The sequence below is a fragment of the Populus euphratica genome, unplaced genomic scaffold, assembly GCF_000495115.2.
Source record: "Populus euphratica unplaced genomic scaffold, PopEup_1.0 scaffold266.1, whole genome shotgun sequence".
Taxonomy (NCBI): Eukaryota; Viridiplantae; Streptophyta; class Magnoliopsida; order Malpighiales; family Salicaceae; genus Populus; species Populus euphratica.
Window position 1 is genome coordinate 106,104 of NW_011500149.1, and position 17,916 is coordinate 124,019.

The 17,916-nt window shown below is 34.2% G+C and overlaps 3 protein-coding genes across 5 annotated transcripts; 2 read left to right on the forward strand and 1 right to left on the reverse strand.

Moving 5' to 3' along the window:
- Positions 1-663: 663 nt before the first annotated feature.
- LOC105110913 (ethylene-responsive transcription factor TINY-like) lies at positions 664-1,677 on the reverse strand. The gene has a single exon (XM_011006118.1). The coding sequence runs from the start codon at positions 1,675-1,677 to the stop codon at positions 664-666; it is 1,014 nt and encodes a 337-aa protein (XP_011004420.1).
- A 4,371-nt stretch (positions 1,678-6,048) lies between these two features.
- On the forward strand, positions 6,049-12,469 carry LOC105110873 (Nucleoporin autopeptidase). 3 transcript variants are annotated; one of them, XM_011006060.1, is made up of 12 exons: positions 6,049-6,088; positions 6,412-6,720; positions 7,393-8,058; positions 8,193-8,411; positions 8,534-9,087; positions 9,419-9,503; positions 9,586-9,631; positions 9,966-10,104; positions 10,297-10,413; positions 10,529-10,703; positions 10,930-10,992; positions 11,482-12,469. In XM_011006060.1, the coding sequence occupies exons 1-12, from the start codon at positions 6,070-6,072 to the stop codon at positions 12,168-12,170; spliced, it is 3,081 nt and encodes a 1,026-aa protein (XP_011004362.1). In that variant the 5' UTR covers positions 6,049-6,069; the 3' UTR covers positions 12,171-12,469. The 3 variants fall into 3 exon arrangements, with proteins under 3 accessions (XP_011004362.1, XP_011004363.1, XP_011004364.1); XM_011006061.1 differs by having other exon boundaries at positions 9,419-9,467; XM_011006062.1 differs by lacking the exon at positions 10,930-10,992.
- Positions 12,470-13,763: 1,294 nt separating this feature from the next.
- On the forward strand, positions 13,764-16,446 carry LOC105110875 (60S ribosomal protein L9). Its single transcript, XM_011006063.1, has 3 exons — positions 13,764-14,215; positions 15,937-16,059; positions 16,224-16,446. Exons 1-3 carry the CDS (start codon positions 13,844-13,846, stop codon positions 16,308-16,310), a joined length of 582 nt encoding a protein of 193 aa, XP_011004365.1. The 5' UTR covers positions 13,764-13,843; the 3' UTR covers positions 16,311-16,446.
- The last annotated feature ends 1,470 nt before the right edge of the window (positions 16,447-17,916 follow it).

Below are 17,916 nucleotides of genomic sequence, written 5' to 3' on the forward strand. Positions count from 1 at the left end.
TCTTCACATATTATGGTCTAGATTTATAAATTATCGTAATCTTCACGCGTTATGGTAGATCAATAACTTACTGTGAGTAAGAAAGCCGGTTCTGGATTTTATGGTTAGGGATTCAAACTTCAGGATATGAACTGTTATTCCATTTTCCATTCGACTTGTAAGTTTTCTAGAGCTTGCTAGCCTTACCATCGCTTGCACAGGATTCCTGTTCCTTTTGATAGTAAGGAAATAAATTATAAATTTGAGTGCTTAAGCTGCAGGGCAAGAATTTCCTGTCTGATAAGATTGCTTTCTCAGAAAAATATAAAACTAAGTTTTTGACAACTATCAGCAGTACTATGCTTTTTATTCTTCTATGCTTCAGAGGGAATTTTGTTCCTTTATGTGATTAAAAATCCAGAGAATATCTTCATAGTAGAGGCAATATAATTCCTCCAATAAATAAAAGTTTGTGAAAGACACTTTTGAATATTACATGTAAAGGGAAAATTACACATACTTATCACTGATCAATCCCTGGAAAGAAAACAATTCTGGAACTTGAAGCCCTAGCTATATATAGGCGGGAGTTTATAGTGCACTGTAAAATAATGATTAGCTGACAATTGTTGTTGGCTTCAAGTTATAGACACCAACAGAAGAGGGAGAAATGACAATGTCATCCTAGCATTGAGGATACGAGAGAAAAGGATCCCAACTGCTGCTATTAGCACCTGTCCAACCACTATTATCACAATGCAGGAATTGTTGTTCATCAGACCAAACACCTTCTGTTGGTCCATCAATTTGAGGTGATGGCGTGTTTGTTGTCGTTGTTCTACTAATCTTGTTCATAAACAGCTCAGTGGCGCACGGATACGGATACGTTGAATCAAAACTTGGTTGAGTTGTCGCAGAAAGTGGCCATGCAGAAGTAGCAATTGTAGAACTAGAGGTAAACAAAGCAGCCTGATCGTAAATATGGTTCATCTGTGTGGCCCAGGAGACTTCATATGATGCTGGTTCACTAGGCCATTCCATGTTTGCTGTTGCTGTAGTTTGGCATGGTTGACTCCACTGAGCTGCCGCAACATGACCTGCCATCATGTCACCATGATCAAGATCTAAGACAAGGTCACCCTTACCTGATCCTGAACTACCAGGATCCTGAATAGCAATGACAGTTCCAACTCCGTCAGTAATAGAAGCTGTTGATGCCAGCTCTCTCTTAGAAATATTGTTTTTGTGGGAAATGTTCGCAATCATGTCAGGCTGCACACTTGAAGAGCAATTAGCAGATGGAAGCACCCGCAATCCCTTGCCATCAAGCAGCTTGGCCTTGAGCGCACCGAGAATCCCTTCTGCTTCAGTTCCCGTCCCGCAAACGTCCTCAAACGAGAAAGGCTCAACTTCTGAAAGACTAGCCCGACCACCAGGCCCAGAATTTGGTGCAAGCTGAGGCAATTCAAAGTTTGTACGAGCGTGAGCACCGCGTAATGCCCGAGCTGCATCATCATATGCCCTTGCAGCATCTTCAGCAGTATCAAAAGTTCCAAGCCAGAGCCGAACCTTTTGCAACGAGTCCTTAATCTCTGCCACCCATCTCCCCGATGGCCTCTGCCTCACACCAACAAACCTGTGGTGTCCCCTAGTTGATGACTTCCTTCTGCCTCTTAAACCACCACTTGGTGCCCCCATATTTTCTTGACCGACTACAAACTTGACCCTCTACTTAATCGAACCTTGCCAGGGTCTAAGGAGCTGGTTTTTATAATGCTAAAACCATGCAGGTACCTGCTGATTCCCATACATGGACAAGTGAGAAAATGATAAGCTCAGCTAGACTGAATATTGCAGGCCATGTTGTTTACATCGAAACAAGAATAACATATACATTACTGAATTCGTTGCTTTTAATAGCTAGAACAATCCGTGCGATGAATCATTATCCACTATGGTCGTATAATGCACAGTTATTAAACTCTGTCTTGCTGGTTAACTCATAAACTGTTTTAAACTGTTTGGAATGTGGTTAAAAAAATTTATTTTTATTGTTAAAAATTTTAAAAAAATTATATTTTATTTTGATATATTGATCTTAAAAATACTTTTTAAAAAATAAAAAAAATAATGCATTTCAATATAAAAAATACTTTAAAAAACAACAATAACTACACTCCCAAATATATTAATAATGTAACAGTTCAGCTTTTCTTTTGCTAATTTTAATATTTTTTGCTTTAATTTTTTTTAATATTTTTTGAATCATTTTAAAGTACTATTTTGAGTGAAAAATAAAAACTCAATTAAATTTATTTTATGTTATTTTTATGAAAATATCAATCTCATCGAGAACAATTGATGTTGATTTTTTTTATTATTATTATTTGAGGGTGGGGGGTTACAATTATTTATATTGATGTTAAGTCAAATTAAGGAATTTTGAAGGAAGAACTTATTATATAATCACTTAAAAAGGGGAAGAAAATCTAAAATTTAGCTATATTCTATGATAAAATAATTATTTTAAAGGATTATTTTATTGTATTTTATTTTGTTGAGGAAAGTTTTAGTTGTAGTTTGTTGATTTATGGTGCAAAAGACCAGTGAGTATTTAAGAGTTTGGTAATAATTATTTTTTAAAGTATTTTTAATTTATAAATATATTAAAATATTTTTTTTAAAAAATTATTTTTAACATTAGTATATCAAAATGTTGTGAAAAAATTAAAAAAAATATTAATTTAAAATCAAAAAATTATTTTAAAAAAATTAAAATACAAAAATAAAAGTTGAGGGATTGGTCAAATAGTAAGTTTAGAAAATTTAAAAAGTTGATAGAATAGAAGTTGAGGGATTGGTTTGTAATTATACTTAAAATAATAAATAAAAAAACAATGGGACCTACAATTATTATTTTTTACTTTTCATTGACAGAGTACCCTGAAATTACGTCACTGTGATTAATCAAGTGAAGGAAATATATACTTTTATCACATAATAATATTTGATTATTTAATACGATAACATTTGAATCATTATAAATAATGATATTTTACAAGAAAAGAAGCGAGAAGTTTAAAAAAAAACTTTTAAAAAAACTTTTAATTAATACTAAATACCCATTAGCCCAAATGATGGCTAATTAAATTTAATTTTTGAATAATGAATTTTAAATTACCCAAATGATGGCTAATTATAATAATACTTTTTATTCAAGGTGTTTGGGATTGAGTTTTAATATATTTGATGTCAAAAATTATATATAAAAAATTCTTTTAGATTATTATTTTTTATATTTTTAAATTGTTTTGAAATATTAATAATAAAAATAAAAAATAATATTTTAATATATTTTTTTAAAAAAAATTAAAAATAAGCAATACACACCTTTAAATATTTTTATAATAATTCCTGATAAGAAAAAAAAAGTGAAGGTGTGAAATATTATTTGTAGGTATGCAATAATGAAACAAGTACAAGTTAAAGTGTATATCTTTTATACAATTCTAAGATAATTAAAGAACTTATAAAATATATTTTTTAAAAAATAAAATTTTTTTGAATCCAAAAAAAAAAGAATAGCCTTATTCCAACATCTATGTGTGGATGTTTATGGAATTCCGTAATTTACCACATAGCTTTAACTTCTTGTAAATTTAAATAAGTGCATAACTACCCACAAGGCCTCAAATAAAATAATTAAAGTTTTATTTATTTATAGGAATTTATAAAATATAATTTTTTAAAAATAATGTTTTTTTAAATCCATTGGAAAAAAACAACGAGTAGCCTTATTCCAACATCTATGTGTGGATGTTTATGTAATTCCGTAGTTTACCACATAGCTTTAACTTGTAAATTTAAATAAGTGAATAACTACCCACAACGCCTCAATTGCTCTTTCATGCTTTGAAATTATAGTTATAAAACCAAGCCTACCTTTTGTTAAGGTGGAGTTTTTCATTAATGAGTTTTGTTTTAAATTGATTTTTTGTTAAAATAATATTATTTTAATTAAAAAATAATTTAATTTCCCTACGGAAAATATATAAGGTTCCAAATCGCTCCCAAATTATTTACTATAAAGTTGAAATTACATTGATTATCATTTGAATAGAAATTTAAGGACAAGAAAATTATTTACCCTGTCATAAATTTCAGCCCGGTCTAAACCACGTTTGTTTCGGGCTCGGTTAAATTGGAATGATATACAAATAAAACATGGGCTCCACCATATTTTTTTTTATTTAAAATGATATTATTTAAAATTATTTTAATTTTTTATTTAAAATATTATCATTTTGAAATGGATTAGCTCCACCAAACCAACGAGCTACGCGAGTTGTAAAACAAGAGCGGTTATTTATCAAAATAATATCTTAAAAATTCCACTTTAAATTGAAATCTTAAGCCTCTTTAAGTGGTATATGAGATAATGATAAAAAAAAATTATTTAAAAATATATTAAATAATTTTTTTTAGTTTTTAAATTTAGTTTTTATTCTAGAATATCAATGATTAAAAAAATTATTTAAAAAAATTTAAAAACTCAAAACTTAATGAAATAGTAGTTATTTTTGACATCAAAATATTAAAATAATTTAAAAAAATCAATTTTTTTAAAAATAAAATTCAACCAAACTCCTAAACACACTCTAAATCATGATTAACTTCCAGTTTACCAGTAAATTTGAAATTGATATCCAACCTATCTTTTATTAAAATTTGAATTTGTTTTTCATCAAATCAATATTATATTAAAAAATTATTATTTTAATATATTTTTAAATAAAAAATATTTTAAAAAAATAATAAAACTACACTTTCAGACCTCAACAGGACTTTAACGCTATTCTCTAACACAATTACAAAAAGGGTCCTGAATTCCTTAGGCATGCAGACTTAGAAACAACGCTACTTTCTTTGTCTCTGCACTCTATCACAACCTCCTTTTTATCCCTCACAATGCTTTGTTTGTTTGCACAAAAATATATTTTTTAAAAGGGAAATTTTATAAAAATAAATTTATAAAAAAATAATTAATTTTTGCATTTAATAATATCAATAAAAAATAAATTAAAAAATATTTTTCAATACTTAATCATATCATAAAAATAATTAACAAAAATAATATAATTTTATAAATTATTTTAAATAAAAAATAATAATGGAAAGAACAATTACCAAACATAACAAATTAAAAAATTAAAAAAATGAAATTGGAAATAAAACTTAATTTAATAAATTATTTAAAATAAAATAAATAAAAATTAAAAAATAGAAAATCAAATGTAATAAATAAGAAATTTCAATTAAAAAATAATAAAATAATAAAAAATAAGGATTAAAACTTATATAAAATAAAAATAAAAATGATTCATCATAAAATATATAGTAATGAAAAAAAATTAAATATGGAGTTTGATATAATTAATAAATAATAATATATTTTTAAAATTTTCATAACAATTCAAATTTTTTTATTAAAAATAAAAAAATTAGAATAAAAATAAAAATTTTATTTTAACTAAAAAATATTTTTCATGAATTAATTTTTTTAACAACAAACAAATTTTTTTTTAAATAACATTGAAAAAACCCCTTTCATTAATGATGCTCAAGCAACTCAGCATAGCCCCTCTCTCTGCAAGATAAGGAAAAAAAAATAAAAAAATAAAAGAAACAGCCAAACACCACTCTATTTTGCACACCCAAACCCTTCCTTTCCCTCCCCTGCCCTCCCCCCCCCCCCCCCCCCTATCTATTTAGCAATTTCTATAGCCATGCTGTCAACGGTTTCGGCCATTTTCCCATCGGTTGAACCGATGGCCAGCAACCCATTTCAGTCGTTCGAGAACGGCTTTACGCCTTGGGACTGTTTCGACCCCTTTCCAAGCTCTCCTCAATCACCAAAGCCTGTTGGTTCGAGTTCCGGTTCGGATAAATCCAACCAGGCAGACCAAAACCCTGACAACTCGAACTCAAACTCTGGCTCCGACGACCCAAACCCTCAAGTTTCAGTCATAGATGAGAGGAAACGCAGGCGGATGGTATCAAACCGGGAGTGATTGGTCAATAAAAGGAAGGATGTTTGGCGCTAGCAATCGTAAGTTATTTTTTATGATTTTAATGATTTTTAATTTTTTTTCTATAATGCTGAATTCGGATTTCTTTTGAGTTAGAGGAAAGAGGCGAAAAATAATGAAAGAAACACGAAATAGATACGGAATGGAAGTGAACGTAATGCTGATCATAATTACAGTGCTGCCATTGCATATTTTTGTGTCGTGAATAGATGGATGGATGATTGTTGATGTGCTATGTTCATAATTTTGGCTCATGTTTTGTTGGGAGTGTAATTTATTTGTCAGTGAGATTCCGTATGGGTAATGTGTGTGCTAAAGAATTGAAATTTGTGTTTTGTAACAGCTTTTGGACAATCATCGAATAGTCCGTTTGGGACAACACAGCCGGCTTTTGGTCAGACCAGTAATGCAAGTAACAATCCTTTTGCGCCGAAGCCATTTGGTAGTCCGACTTCTCCTTTTGGTGCACAAACAGGAAGTTCTATATTTGGGGGCACTTCAACTGGAATGTTTGGCACACCCCAAACTGCTTCATTCTCTGCAACAAATGCTTTTGGTAGCTCAACGCCTGCTTTTGGAGCATCTAGTACCCCTGCTTTTGGAGCGTCTAGTACCCCTGCTTTTGGTGCTTCATCGTCATCAGCATTTGGTGGTAAGTTTTTATTTTTATTTCCTTTTCCACCCGTTATCTATTCTTGGGTTATGATTTTGCCATGTAGAAGTAAGATTGCTGTGCTTGTACAGTAAATGTATATGGATTGTGGACTAACTCGGAGATTTCGTAAACTTTTGTCTTGGAAGTCTTACAGCAGACAAGTTTTCAATTCCTTGGAAAATCAAGTGTTCTAGGAGATGATTTGGTTGCACAGCATGTTGGTTATTTTTCTAAAATCTGAATGCTTCTTGTTGTTTCACCCTAGTTTTTGAGCTCGTTGTTTCATTATTGTTTGTTTTCTTCAATGAAATTGGTAGATGTTGATATTTAATTAATTATGATACAGTATGTTTACTATTTCATTTTTTGCCTGTGCATTTTTTTTTACTACTATCCGGTCTCTGTAGCAGATTTATACTCGCTTGTTTTTCTTCTTAACTTGGTGATTTTCTTGCCTTTGTGTTCTCCCTCATCAACATTTTAATGGCTAACTTCATCTGCCTTCCCTACTAGCATCTGTATATCAAGACAAACAAATTCATGTGCTCAAACACTCATGTGCGCACACACTTTAAGTTTGTGTTGGTATCCTTTATCTGATTGTTTTTTTTTCCCCTGGTTTTACAAATGGACAGCACTTTCTCACTCTTTCTATATATTTATTTGCAGGTTCTTCTGTTTTCGGTCAGAAGCCTTTTGGAGGCTTTGGGTCTACTGCTCAAGCAAGTCCTTTTGGAAGCACAAATCAGCAGTCACAACCAGCTTTTGGGAATAGTTTATTTGGTTCCACACCTTTTGGTGCACCAACTCAGTCTGCATTTGGCGCTACTAGCGCTCCTGCCTTTGGCGCTACAAGTACTCCTGCCTTTGGCGCTACAAGCACACCACCCTTTGGGTCCACAAGCACCGCCCCAGCCTTTGGCTCCACAAGCACTGCCCCAGCCTTTGGCTCCACAAGCTCTGCCCCAGCCTTTGGTGCCCCAAGCTCCACCCCAGCCTTTGGTGCCCCAAGCACTGCCCCAGCCTTTGGCTCAACGTCGACTCCTGGTTTTGGTAGCACAGGAACTACATTTACCAGTTCCCCGTTGTTTGGAACTGGTGGAGCTTTTGGAACTTCCACCACTTCAGGTTTTGGAGCTTCAACTACCACACCTGCCTTTGGGAACTCAACTGTTTCTGCCTTTGGGACACCAACTACTTCTGCTTTTGGGGCTACTTCATCACCATCCTTTACGTTTTCATCCAGTCCAGGTTTTGGCCAATCAGCTTCTGCTTTTGGGAGCAGCCCATTTGGAAGTACTACATCAACTTTTCCAGCCCAGACTTCTCCCTTTGGTAAGCCTTTCTAAGTTTATTGTTTTGCAATTTGCAACAAAACCTGTCTTGATAATGAGTTTTGTTTTTCTAGAGTAAAAGGAACTTGAATGGCTTACATTGTTTGACTTGTATTTTTATAATATGGTATGTAGGAGCCCAGAGTACAACATCACCATTTGGGAACAATGGCTTTGCCCAGTCAGGTTTTGGGGTGCAACGTCCTGGAAGTAGAGCATCACCATATGCAGAAACAGCTGAGGCAGAAGGTGGTGCACAGGCTGGGAAATTATTGTCGATATCAGCCATGACTGCATACAAAGATAAAAGCCATGAGGAGCTAAGGTGGGAGGACTATCAATTGGGAGACAAAGGTAATTTGTTTGTGATTACGTCGGAAAGTTCTGGACATTTTTATTCTCATTGCTAATAACAATGAAAAACACACATCATGCGTATTTTCTCCAACAACTAATGCTGTAATATTGAATTACAGGTGGACCGCTTCCTGCTGGTCAATCTCCTGGCGGGGGCGGATTTAATGTCTCAGCCTCACAGCCAAATCCTTTTGCTCCTCCAACTGGACTTGGTCAAACGTCTGCAAATATATTTTCTTCAACAACTACAAACCTGTTTGCTCCAAAAACTCAAACATCTACACCTTCATTCAACACAACCTCCTTTGGCCCTTCAACATCTTCCAATCTCTTTCAGTCATCAACAACACCTGCATTCTCAGCTGGCTCATCTCCGTCTCTTTTTGGATCAACAAGTACACCTAGTTTTAGTTCAACACCATCCTTGTTTAGTTCTACTGTAGGCCAAGGAACTGTTTCACCATTTGGTTCTAGTATGTTTAATAACACCCAACCATCTCTCTCATTTCCATCAACCACACCTTCACTGGGACAGGCTACTGCATTTTCACAGCCCAGTCCATTTGGACCAAGTACCACTAGTTCATTGTTCAGTAGCCCTTCCACTGGTGGCCTTTTCTCAAGCACCCCGTCTCTGATAACTCCAAATCTGGGGGGGTTTAATCAAATGACAGTAAGTAACAATTAATGTTGTCGAGTACTTTATCATCATATTTAATTCTTCATTTTATGAGCAGAAATGTGGGTATCGAGCATTATCAGTTTTTATACCTCCCAAGCAACTTGAATTCTCAGCTCCATCCCTCATTTATTTCAAGCTCTTTCTGCTTGTGTACATGGGTGGAAGAGAATGAAAAACAAACATTCCAAATCAGAAATCCTTTTTGGCAATTTGTCTAGTTTTTTATGATTTGTATGCAGCGTGTGTATATTTGCAAGTGATTTAAGTTCCAGTGTTGTCACATCTGGTAAACTTATATGACTAACTATAACTTTATCTGCAGCCATCGCAACCAGCACCTTTTCAAATGTCTCAGCCAGCTCAGAATGCAGGTACTTTTGCCTCGAACTTTAGTCAGACACAAGCAGGTATCTTTATTTTTCTTTTTCATCATTTAGTTTTTAAGCATTTAATTTATGGTGCTGACATTAGTTGTGCGCTATTTTTCAGCTGGTATGAGTGGCTTTGCTGGTGTATCAAACAATTTGGGGCAATTGTATGTTTTTGCTTCACTCTCTCTAGTTAGTTGTCTGTATGCATGTGGCAGTTGTATGTCTTTGCTTCACTTTCTATATTTAGCTGCTGTGCATGTTTGTTTGATTTTTCATATCATGTATGCTAAATGTACATGCGTAGGAGATGTGTTCTCCTTCCTGCTCTGCAATGCTTATGTTGTTTTATTAAGACAGGCTTCCTGTCTGTTCTTAACATGTGCACTCAGTGTGAATATTGTTCTGTTACCCCTCTTTATTATGGGTCGTGAAAAGATTCAAGCTACTGGGTAATTAATCAATTTATGGTGCGTATAACAATGTTTTTTGGTTTAACAGGTCTACCCCACAAAGTGCTGTTGCTATACAACCAGTGCCTGTTACAAATCCATTTGGAACACTTCCTGCAATGCCTCAAATGTCTATTGGTCGAGCTGGAACTACACCTTCAGTTCAATATGGGATTTCTTCTATGCCTGTAACTATAACTTGTTCTGAACTGAACTTGTTTACTATAGGGTTACCTTGATTTGACTTTTTTTTTTTTTCGTAATGTAAATCAGCTTTGCCTCATCTTTACTATTATTCTGTGTTATTGGCTTTGATTCTTGTGTCTATAAAATGTAATTGGAGAAATAGCGGTGACTTTTGGCTCTTTTTTTTCTATCAGGTCATTGAGAAACCCTCTCCTGTTAGAGTATCATCCTTATTGACTTCGCGGCACCTGTCACAGAGAAGGATTAGGTTGCCTGCTAGGAAATATTACCCTAAGCATGATGGTCCAAAGGTGATTAGATTTGCAAATTTTTTTCCTTAAAATGGCTATTGATTGCCTTGTCTATAACTGGATTTATGGAGAGGTTGCATATTGACTTGCTTCTTTGCTCACCTATTGCATTCAGGTTCCATTTTTCAGTGATGAAGAAGAAACGCCCAGTACACCAAAGGCAGATGCTCTTTTTATTCCGAGGGAAAACCCAAAAGCTCTGGTGATTCGTCCTATGGACCAGTGGCCTCCAAGGGCAAGTGCAGATAAAGCATCTCCAGTGAATGCATCTGCACCAGTACATGAGAATGGTAAATTCCCAATCTAACAATGCTACCTCAGGTCTGCAATATTTTTGTAGTGTGTTGGCATATTCTGGCTAACTGTGATTGACACATGGAAGGGATGATGCCCCAGTTATTCCAATGCTCCAGGGCTTTACTTTCCTTTCATTCCGTGTCATCATATTATAGCGTCATTGTTGCTGTAATTTTTTTTTAACAGTCCAAATTTAGCTTATTACCTTCTTTTATCCAGGAAAAAATTCAGAATCAGACTTTGCCAATCTCTCAAATGGTTACACTGCTGGTGATAAAAATAGTAAGATATTGTTACATTTGCAATATTCGCGCTTTCTTCATTTGTGCTGAATGATTCCTGAAATTGACATGGCCAAAACTTCTGCTGCTAGTTTATGTTGAAGAGTTTGATCTTGCCTACTTAATAAGATCTTTTGGGAGGTTGCGTGGTATATTCAAACTTCTGACTGAACTTCATATGACAACCGATTTCATGACTTCCATCCGTGAAGTCTACACTTCGAATGTCATTTTCTTCAATAGGCACACTTTTCCATGGAAACACAGCTGTTCTCCATTTTTTGCATGTTTAAACTTACCTTATGACACTTACGTCTTGTGCATTATTTTAACTCTCAAAACCAAATATATTCTGGGGGTTTGTGTAGTTTTTTTGTTTTAATTTCTGTAGCTTATTTCACAAGGATTTTCTTTGGGTATGGCTTCTATTGTCCCTGAATGGATTTTTTTTTTTTTTTTTTGCTTGTGCTCATCACTATTTATTATGCAGAAAATTTGGCTGAAAATGGTGTGATCAAGGAGCAAGCTCCCCATGTCAAAGTCAACCAGAAACCTAACGGAGTCCATGAGGATCATTCAGCTCAGAAAGAGGAGTCCTACATGACACTCAGTGGTCACAGAGCTGGCGAGGCTGCAATTGTGTATGAGCATGGAGCAGATATTGAGGCGCTAATGCCAAAACTGCGACGTTCTGACTATTTTACTGAGCCTCGTATTCAGGAACTGGCAGCCAAGGAGAGGGCTAAACCGGGTTTCTGCCGCCATGTTAAGGATTTTGTGGTTGGAAGGCATGGCTATGGAAGCATCAAGTTCTCTGGTGAAACAGATGTTCGACGGCTTGATCTTGAGTCCCTTGTTCAGTTTAATAACCGGGAGGTTATTGTGTACATGGATGATAGCAAGAAACCACCCGTTGGACAAGGTCTCAACAAGCCCGCTGAGGTAACACTTCTCAACATAAAATGCTTTGACAAAAAGACCGGACGTCAGTTCACAGAAGGACCAAAAATAGAGAAATACAAGGAGATGCTCAAAAGGAAGGCCGAAGACCAAGGCGCCGAATTTGTTTCATATGACCCTGTTAAAGGAGAGTGGAAGTTCAAGGTCAACCATTTCAGCAAGTACATGCTGGAGGAGGAAGAAGAGGATCCGGATGCGCAAGCTACCGTAGATTGTTGACAACTGCAGGCAGTCCCGAGGGAGTGATGCAAGGGTTTTTGTTTGTTTTCGAGGGGGCCTGGACTTGTATAGGATTTTTATCTAAGTTGTGATATATTAGCGCTGAGTAATGTGGTTGTGTATCACTAGCTCTTGCTTCTTCCTTTCCTTGCCCAAGTTCTTACCCTTCATCTTTTCTGCTCATCGGCATGTTGTTCTTTTAGTTTCACTGTTTCTGATCTTTGTAGGGGACAAAATGGAGGGATGGTCGGTTTCCTTTTTCTACTAAAATTGATTCCTTTTATTGTGTTTGAAATTCCTGTTCAAGTTTCTCTTCTTCGTGAAATCTCGTCTTTTGCTTACAGAAATCACAAATCCCACTCGTTGGTGATTTTACTTGTAATATGACAAGGGGTGATGACAGCCATAACCCAATGCATGGATTGCAGGCTGGTTTTCATGGGATTTAAACTTGGATCGCATTTCTTCTTGATTAGACAATACATTAACATAATTTTATAAAACATGGTTAACTCTAGGTTCCTTTTTAGGTTAATTCTTACATGATCATGAAAATAGTAATTAAGTTTCTACTAGTATCTCAATAACGTCAACAAACTTGGAAGATTATAACAGTATCAAAATGGTATCATTATTCAAATTTCTTTTAAGCAAAAAATTACAAATTTAATTATATTATTTTTAATATAAAGCATATACAACATTTCCAAAATATGGCTGTGTTCTTATGATGAAAAAGAATGATATTTTTACAAAAATTTATCTCAATTTGAAAATGATAACAATAAAATCAATAACTAGAATTGATTATAGTATAATGGCAATGGTGACAATGATAACACAACTAATAATAATACATTATTCTTTGATAAAAAAAATCAATTTAACCATCATCATGATTATTTACCATTTACTAAGAAAAAGACATCCCTTATATTATTTCAAAAGCAAGTTTTTAAGATTTGAAGGGATGCAAAAAATAATTAAAATAAACTTGAAAATAAAACAAAGTGAAAATTCTTAAAGATTACAATGGATAATGGAAAGTCTTTGTTCTTACTGGTGCTTAGGGTTTAAAAACACATCTATGTAGTTGAAAATAAACTCATTTGAGCTTTTTTTTTTCATATATCTTCTTTGTTTTTACTATTTACTTAGAATTTTCATCTTTAAAACATGATTAAATTGTTAACTCTTATTATTTTTAGATAATTTTTTTCTCCCAGACTAAAATATAAAGAAATTAAGCTTTTGTATCAAAAATGAAAATACAAAAACTATAAAGACTGTGCAAGAAAAAAAGAAGAATTTTATGTAAATGGATAAAAATCAAGCACCTAAAGTTTTCCAAAAACTAAAACAAAATTCACCAAACAAGGTTTTACATGAATAAAGGAACAAACAAGGGATGGAAATGTGGGTTGGGCTGGGCTTCAGAAAAACCCATCCAGCAATTTCAAACTGGACCAAGAAAAAGGGCCTACATCACCATATCATATTTTAGGGCTTAGGCCCTAAAACACAATAACTTTAGGGCATTTTTTGTAACACTCTACCCTGCTTTACTCTAAGCTGCCGCCCGCTGTTATATAATAATAATAATAAAAATTCTGGTTTTGTGGCCTTGGAGAGAAACTTTAGTTGGAGAGGGCTGCCGTCGACGCCGAGAAATCATGAAGACAATCCTCTCTTCTGAAACTATGGATATCCCAGATGGGGTTAAGATCAAGATCAATGCCAGAATCATCGAAGTCGAAGGCCCAAGAGGGAAGCTTACAAGGAACTTCAAGCACTTGAATCTTGATTTTCAGTTGATCAAAGACGAGGAAGGGAAGAGAAAGCTCAAGATAGATGCCTGGTTTGGGTCAAGAAAGACCAGTGCTGCTATTAGGACAGCCCTTAGCCACGTTGAGAACTTGATCACTGGGGTTACCAAGGGCTACAGATACAAGATGAGGTTTGTGTATGCTCACTTTCCCATCAATGCCTCCATAACTAACAGCAATACTGCCATCGAGATCAGGAACTTCCTTGGCGAGAAGAAGGTAATGATTTCTAACTACTTGCGAGAAACCAATTGTTCTTTAAGGCTGGTGTTAGTGTTTAATACGTTTTTCTTCGAAATTTTTTTAATTTTATTGATTTTAGGTTTAGAAAGTGAAAAAAATAGTATTTTTTTAATAAAATCTTAGTGTTAAACTGTTGATAATTTAGCTGGTAGCTGATGGTTTGTGAGATTATTCTATTGGTTGTTTTTAAATGATGTTACTATTGTATGACAAATACACAAAGATTATTCTATTGTTTGTTTATTGCTGATCTAATGCAATTTTGATCCGAGACATAGTAAATGTATTGAAATATTGTTGTGAGATTAATCTAAAGGAAGAACACTCATTTGGTTCTGGTGTAGTTCTGTGTTGAATTTTTGTCAATGGATATGCATAGGATACGAGTAGTTTTTGTCAGTCAGCAGTGTTATGAGTTTTGACCATGTAAAAAAAAACCTGATGTTTACTTTTTGCGGATGATTTTTATTGGTGGATCAATTTAGAAAGTGAAATATATATATATATATATATATATATATATATTTTATAAAATCTTAGTGTTAAACTGTTGATAATTTAGCTGGTAGCTGATGGTTTGTGAGATTATTCTACTGGTTATTTTTAAATGATTTTGCTATTGTATGACAAATACACAGATTATTCTATTGTTTATTTATTGCTGATCTAATGCAATTTTGATCCGAGACATAGTAAATGTATTGAAATATTGTTGTGAGATTAATCTAAAGGAAGAACACTCATTTGGTTCTGGTGTAGTTCTGTGTTGAATTTTTGTCAATGGATATGCATAGGATACGAGTAGTTTTTGTCAGTCAGCAGTGTTATGAGTTTTGACCATGTAAAAAAAAACCTGATGTTTACTTTTTGCGGATGATTTTTATTGGTGGATCAATTTAGAAAGTGAAATATATATATATATATATATATATATATATTTTATAAAATCTTAGTGTTAAACTGTTGATAATTTAGCTGGTAGCTGATGGTTTGTGAGATTATTCTATTGGTTATTTTTAAATGATTTTGCTATTGTATGACAAATACACAGATTATTCTATTGTTTATTTATTGCTGATCTAATGCAATTTTGATCCGAGACATAGTAAATGTATTGAAATATTGTTGTGAGATTAATCTAAAGGAAGAAAACTCATTTGGTTTTGGTGTAGTTCTGTGTTGAATTTTTCTCAATGGATATGGATATGATACAAGTGGTTGTTGCCAGTCAGCAGTGTTTTGAGTTTTATTGGTGGATCAATTTAGAAAGTGAAAAAATAGTATTTTTATTTATAAAATCTTAGTGTTCAACTGTTGATAATTTAGCTGGTAGCTGATGGTTTGTGAGATTATTCTATTGGTTATTTTTAAATGATGTTGCTATTGTATGACAGATACACAGATTATTCTATTGTTTCTTTATTGCTGATCTAATGCAGTTTTGATCCGAGACATAGTAAATGTTTCTTTATTGAAATATTGTTGTGAGATTAATCTAAAGGAAGAACATTCATTTGGTTTTGGTGTAGTTCTGTGTTGAATTTTTGTCAATGGGCATGGATATGATACGAGTGGTTGTTGCCAGTCAGCAGTGTTTTGAGTTTTGACCATGTTAAAAAAACCTGATGTTTACTTTTTGCGGATGTTTTTTGTTGGTGGATCAATTTGGTAATGCTGTTTGTGTCTGGTTTCTTAAGGTGAGAAAGGTTGACATGCTGGAAGGTGTGTCTATTGTTCGGTCTGAAAAGGTCAAGGATGAACTTGTCCTAGATGGCAACGACATTGAACTTGTCTCCCGGTCTGCTGCTTTGATTAATCAGGTTTGTGTGTGCGATGATGCTTGTGTACCTGAATGTGCACTTCTGTATCTGAATTTATTCTTTTGTTCAAAAAACTTTGGTGCACCTTATTTTATAGATGAATCATGCATGCCCAGCAACTTCCATTTTTCTTCATTTGCTGAAAAAGTTTTTTCTTTGAACAGAAATGTCACGTGAAGAACAAGGATATCCGCAAATTTCTTGATGGGATCTATGTGAGTGAGAAGGGAACTGTTTTTGAGGAAGAGTGAGTCAAGGAGTTTTAGTTTTGTTCATATGGTAGTTCTCTTCGTGCTCTATTAATGCCCTGGATGCTTAAGATGTTTCACCGATTTTGTCTGGAGTTTTCATTTTATAAAATTTTGATTGTTCTGCCTATGTTTTCAATATTTTGTGTGCCATGGGATTGCTCTCTTCTCTTTTTTGCTACAAGCACCGATGCCATTGTTACCAAATCTTGAACATTGCTGAATAGTTTGGAGTCATAAACCATGGAACGGAGTCCAAAACTATTTACAGGATAGGAAGTGCAAAATGGAAGAAATTTCTGAAATTAAAAAGTTGACCTAGGAGGTTGAAATTGAAAAATAAAAACCGAGAGCCAAAAAAAAGAGGCAAGTGAGAAAATAATAAAAATGTCACATGAAAGCAGCTAAAGAAATTGAAAATTTTTACTGACACGCCACTTCTACTAATGAAGACACCAAACTAGAAGACGAAGTCACCAAGTAGCACTGGTTTTCTTGCTGTGCTCTTGAAATAAGGGGGGAGTAGGTTTGTACATCATTGACAATGATTTATCACTGTGCTGCATGAGAGTGGATGCTTTAGATTTATGAAATTATTCATGTGAAGAATCTACGTAGAGGATCATTGCTCTCTATTCTTTCTCATAATTATTTGGTACAAACACCAAACTAGAAGATGAAGTCACCAAGCAACATTGGTTTTCTTGCTGTGCTCTTGAAATGAGAGGGGAGTAGATTTGTACATCATTGACAGTGATTTATTGTTGTGCTGCATGAGAGTGGATGCTTTAGATGTATGAAATTATTCATGTTAAGAATCTACGTGGAGGATCATTGCTTTCTTTTTCTCCTCATAATTGTTCATGCAAAGGACCTGATTCGAATAAAAGCTACGCCTCAACCCTAAAGATAAAATATAACATTTTCATGAGGACAGTGGTGGTCACGTATGCTTTTCGAAACAGCGAGCATTCACGGAGAGATTACCATCCAAAGAGGGTCAAATACAGAGGTTAAAGTCGAAGAGAGCCAAAGCAGCTTTGTAGCATTCAGAGAGATTACCATCCAAAGAGGGTCAAATACAGGGGTTCACGTCGAAGAGAGCCAAAGCAGCTTTCTCAAAAAGAGACATTACCATCGAAAGAGGCTCAAATTGAGAGGTTATTATCCAAAGAGAGCCAAAGCAGCTTTCTCAAATAGAGACATTACCATCGTCAAAAAAGCAATCTCAAATGCTTTTCAAAAACAGAGAGCACCCGTAGAGAGACATTACCGTCCAAGAGAGCCAAAGAAGCAGATCTCAAATGCTTTCCAAAACTTTGAGCAGAGACATTGACATCCAAAGAGGGTCAAAGAAGGAATCTCAACTGCATAGTAGTAATGGCCCTGCTATCCAAATCAAACAATTCCAGAGCACGCACTTGTTTACCAGTGTAATTATTAATTTATTAAAAGAAGAAACATAAAGGAGCTAAAATAGAAATATAAAATATTCCAATTCAACCACCATATCTCCTGGATAAGAAGTAGGAAACAACATCTTTATGGGAGACGGTGCAACTTTAAAACACAAAAAAAAAAACCTAAACCAAATGGAAAGTGATCGGAC

Bases quoted from the DNA above. Each gene is read 5' to 3' on its own strand.
- LOC105110873 (XM_011006060.1), top strand. The intron at 9,632-9,965 runs GTATGTTTTTGC...TTGGTTTAACAG, and splicing joins TCAAACAATTTGGGGCAATT to GTCTACCCCACAAAGTGCTG. The intron at 10,105-10,296 runs GTAACTATAACT...TTTTTCTATCAG, and splicing joins ATGGGATTTCTTCTATGCCT to GTCATTGAGAAACCCTCTCC.
- LOC105110875 (XM_011006063.1), top strand. From the start codon at position 13,844: ATGAAGACAATCCTCTCTTCTGAAACTATGGATATCCCAGATGGGGTT. The intron at 14,216-15,936 runs GTAATGATTTCT...TGGTTTCTTAAG, and splicing joins ACTTCCTTGGCGAGAAGAAG to GTGAGAAAGGTTGACATGCT. The intron at 16,060-16,223 runs GTTTGTGTGTGC...TTCTTTGAACAG, and splicing joins CTGCTGCTTTGATTAATCAG to AAATGTCACGTGAAGAACAA.
- LOC105110913 (XM_011006118.1), bottom strand. From the start codon at position 1,677: ATGGGGGCACCAAGTGGTGGTTTAAGAGGCAGAAGGAAGTCATCAACT.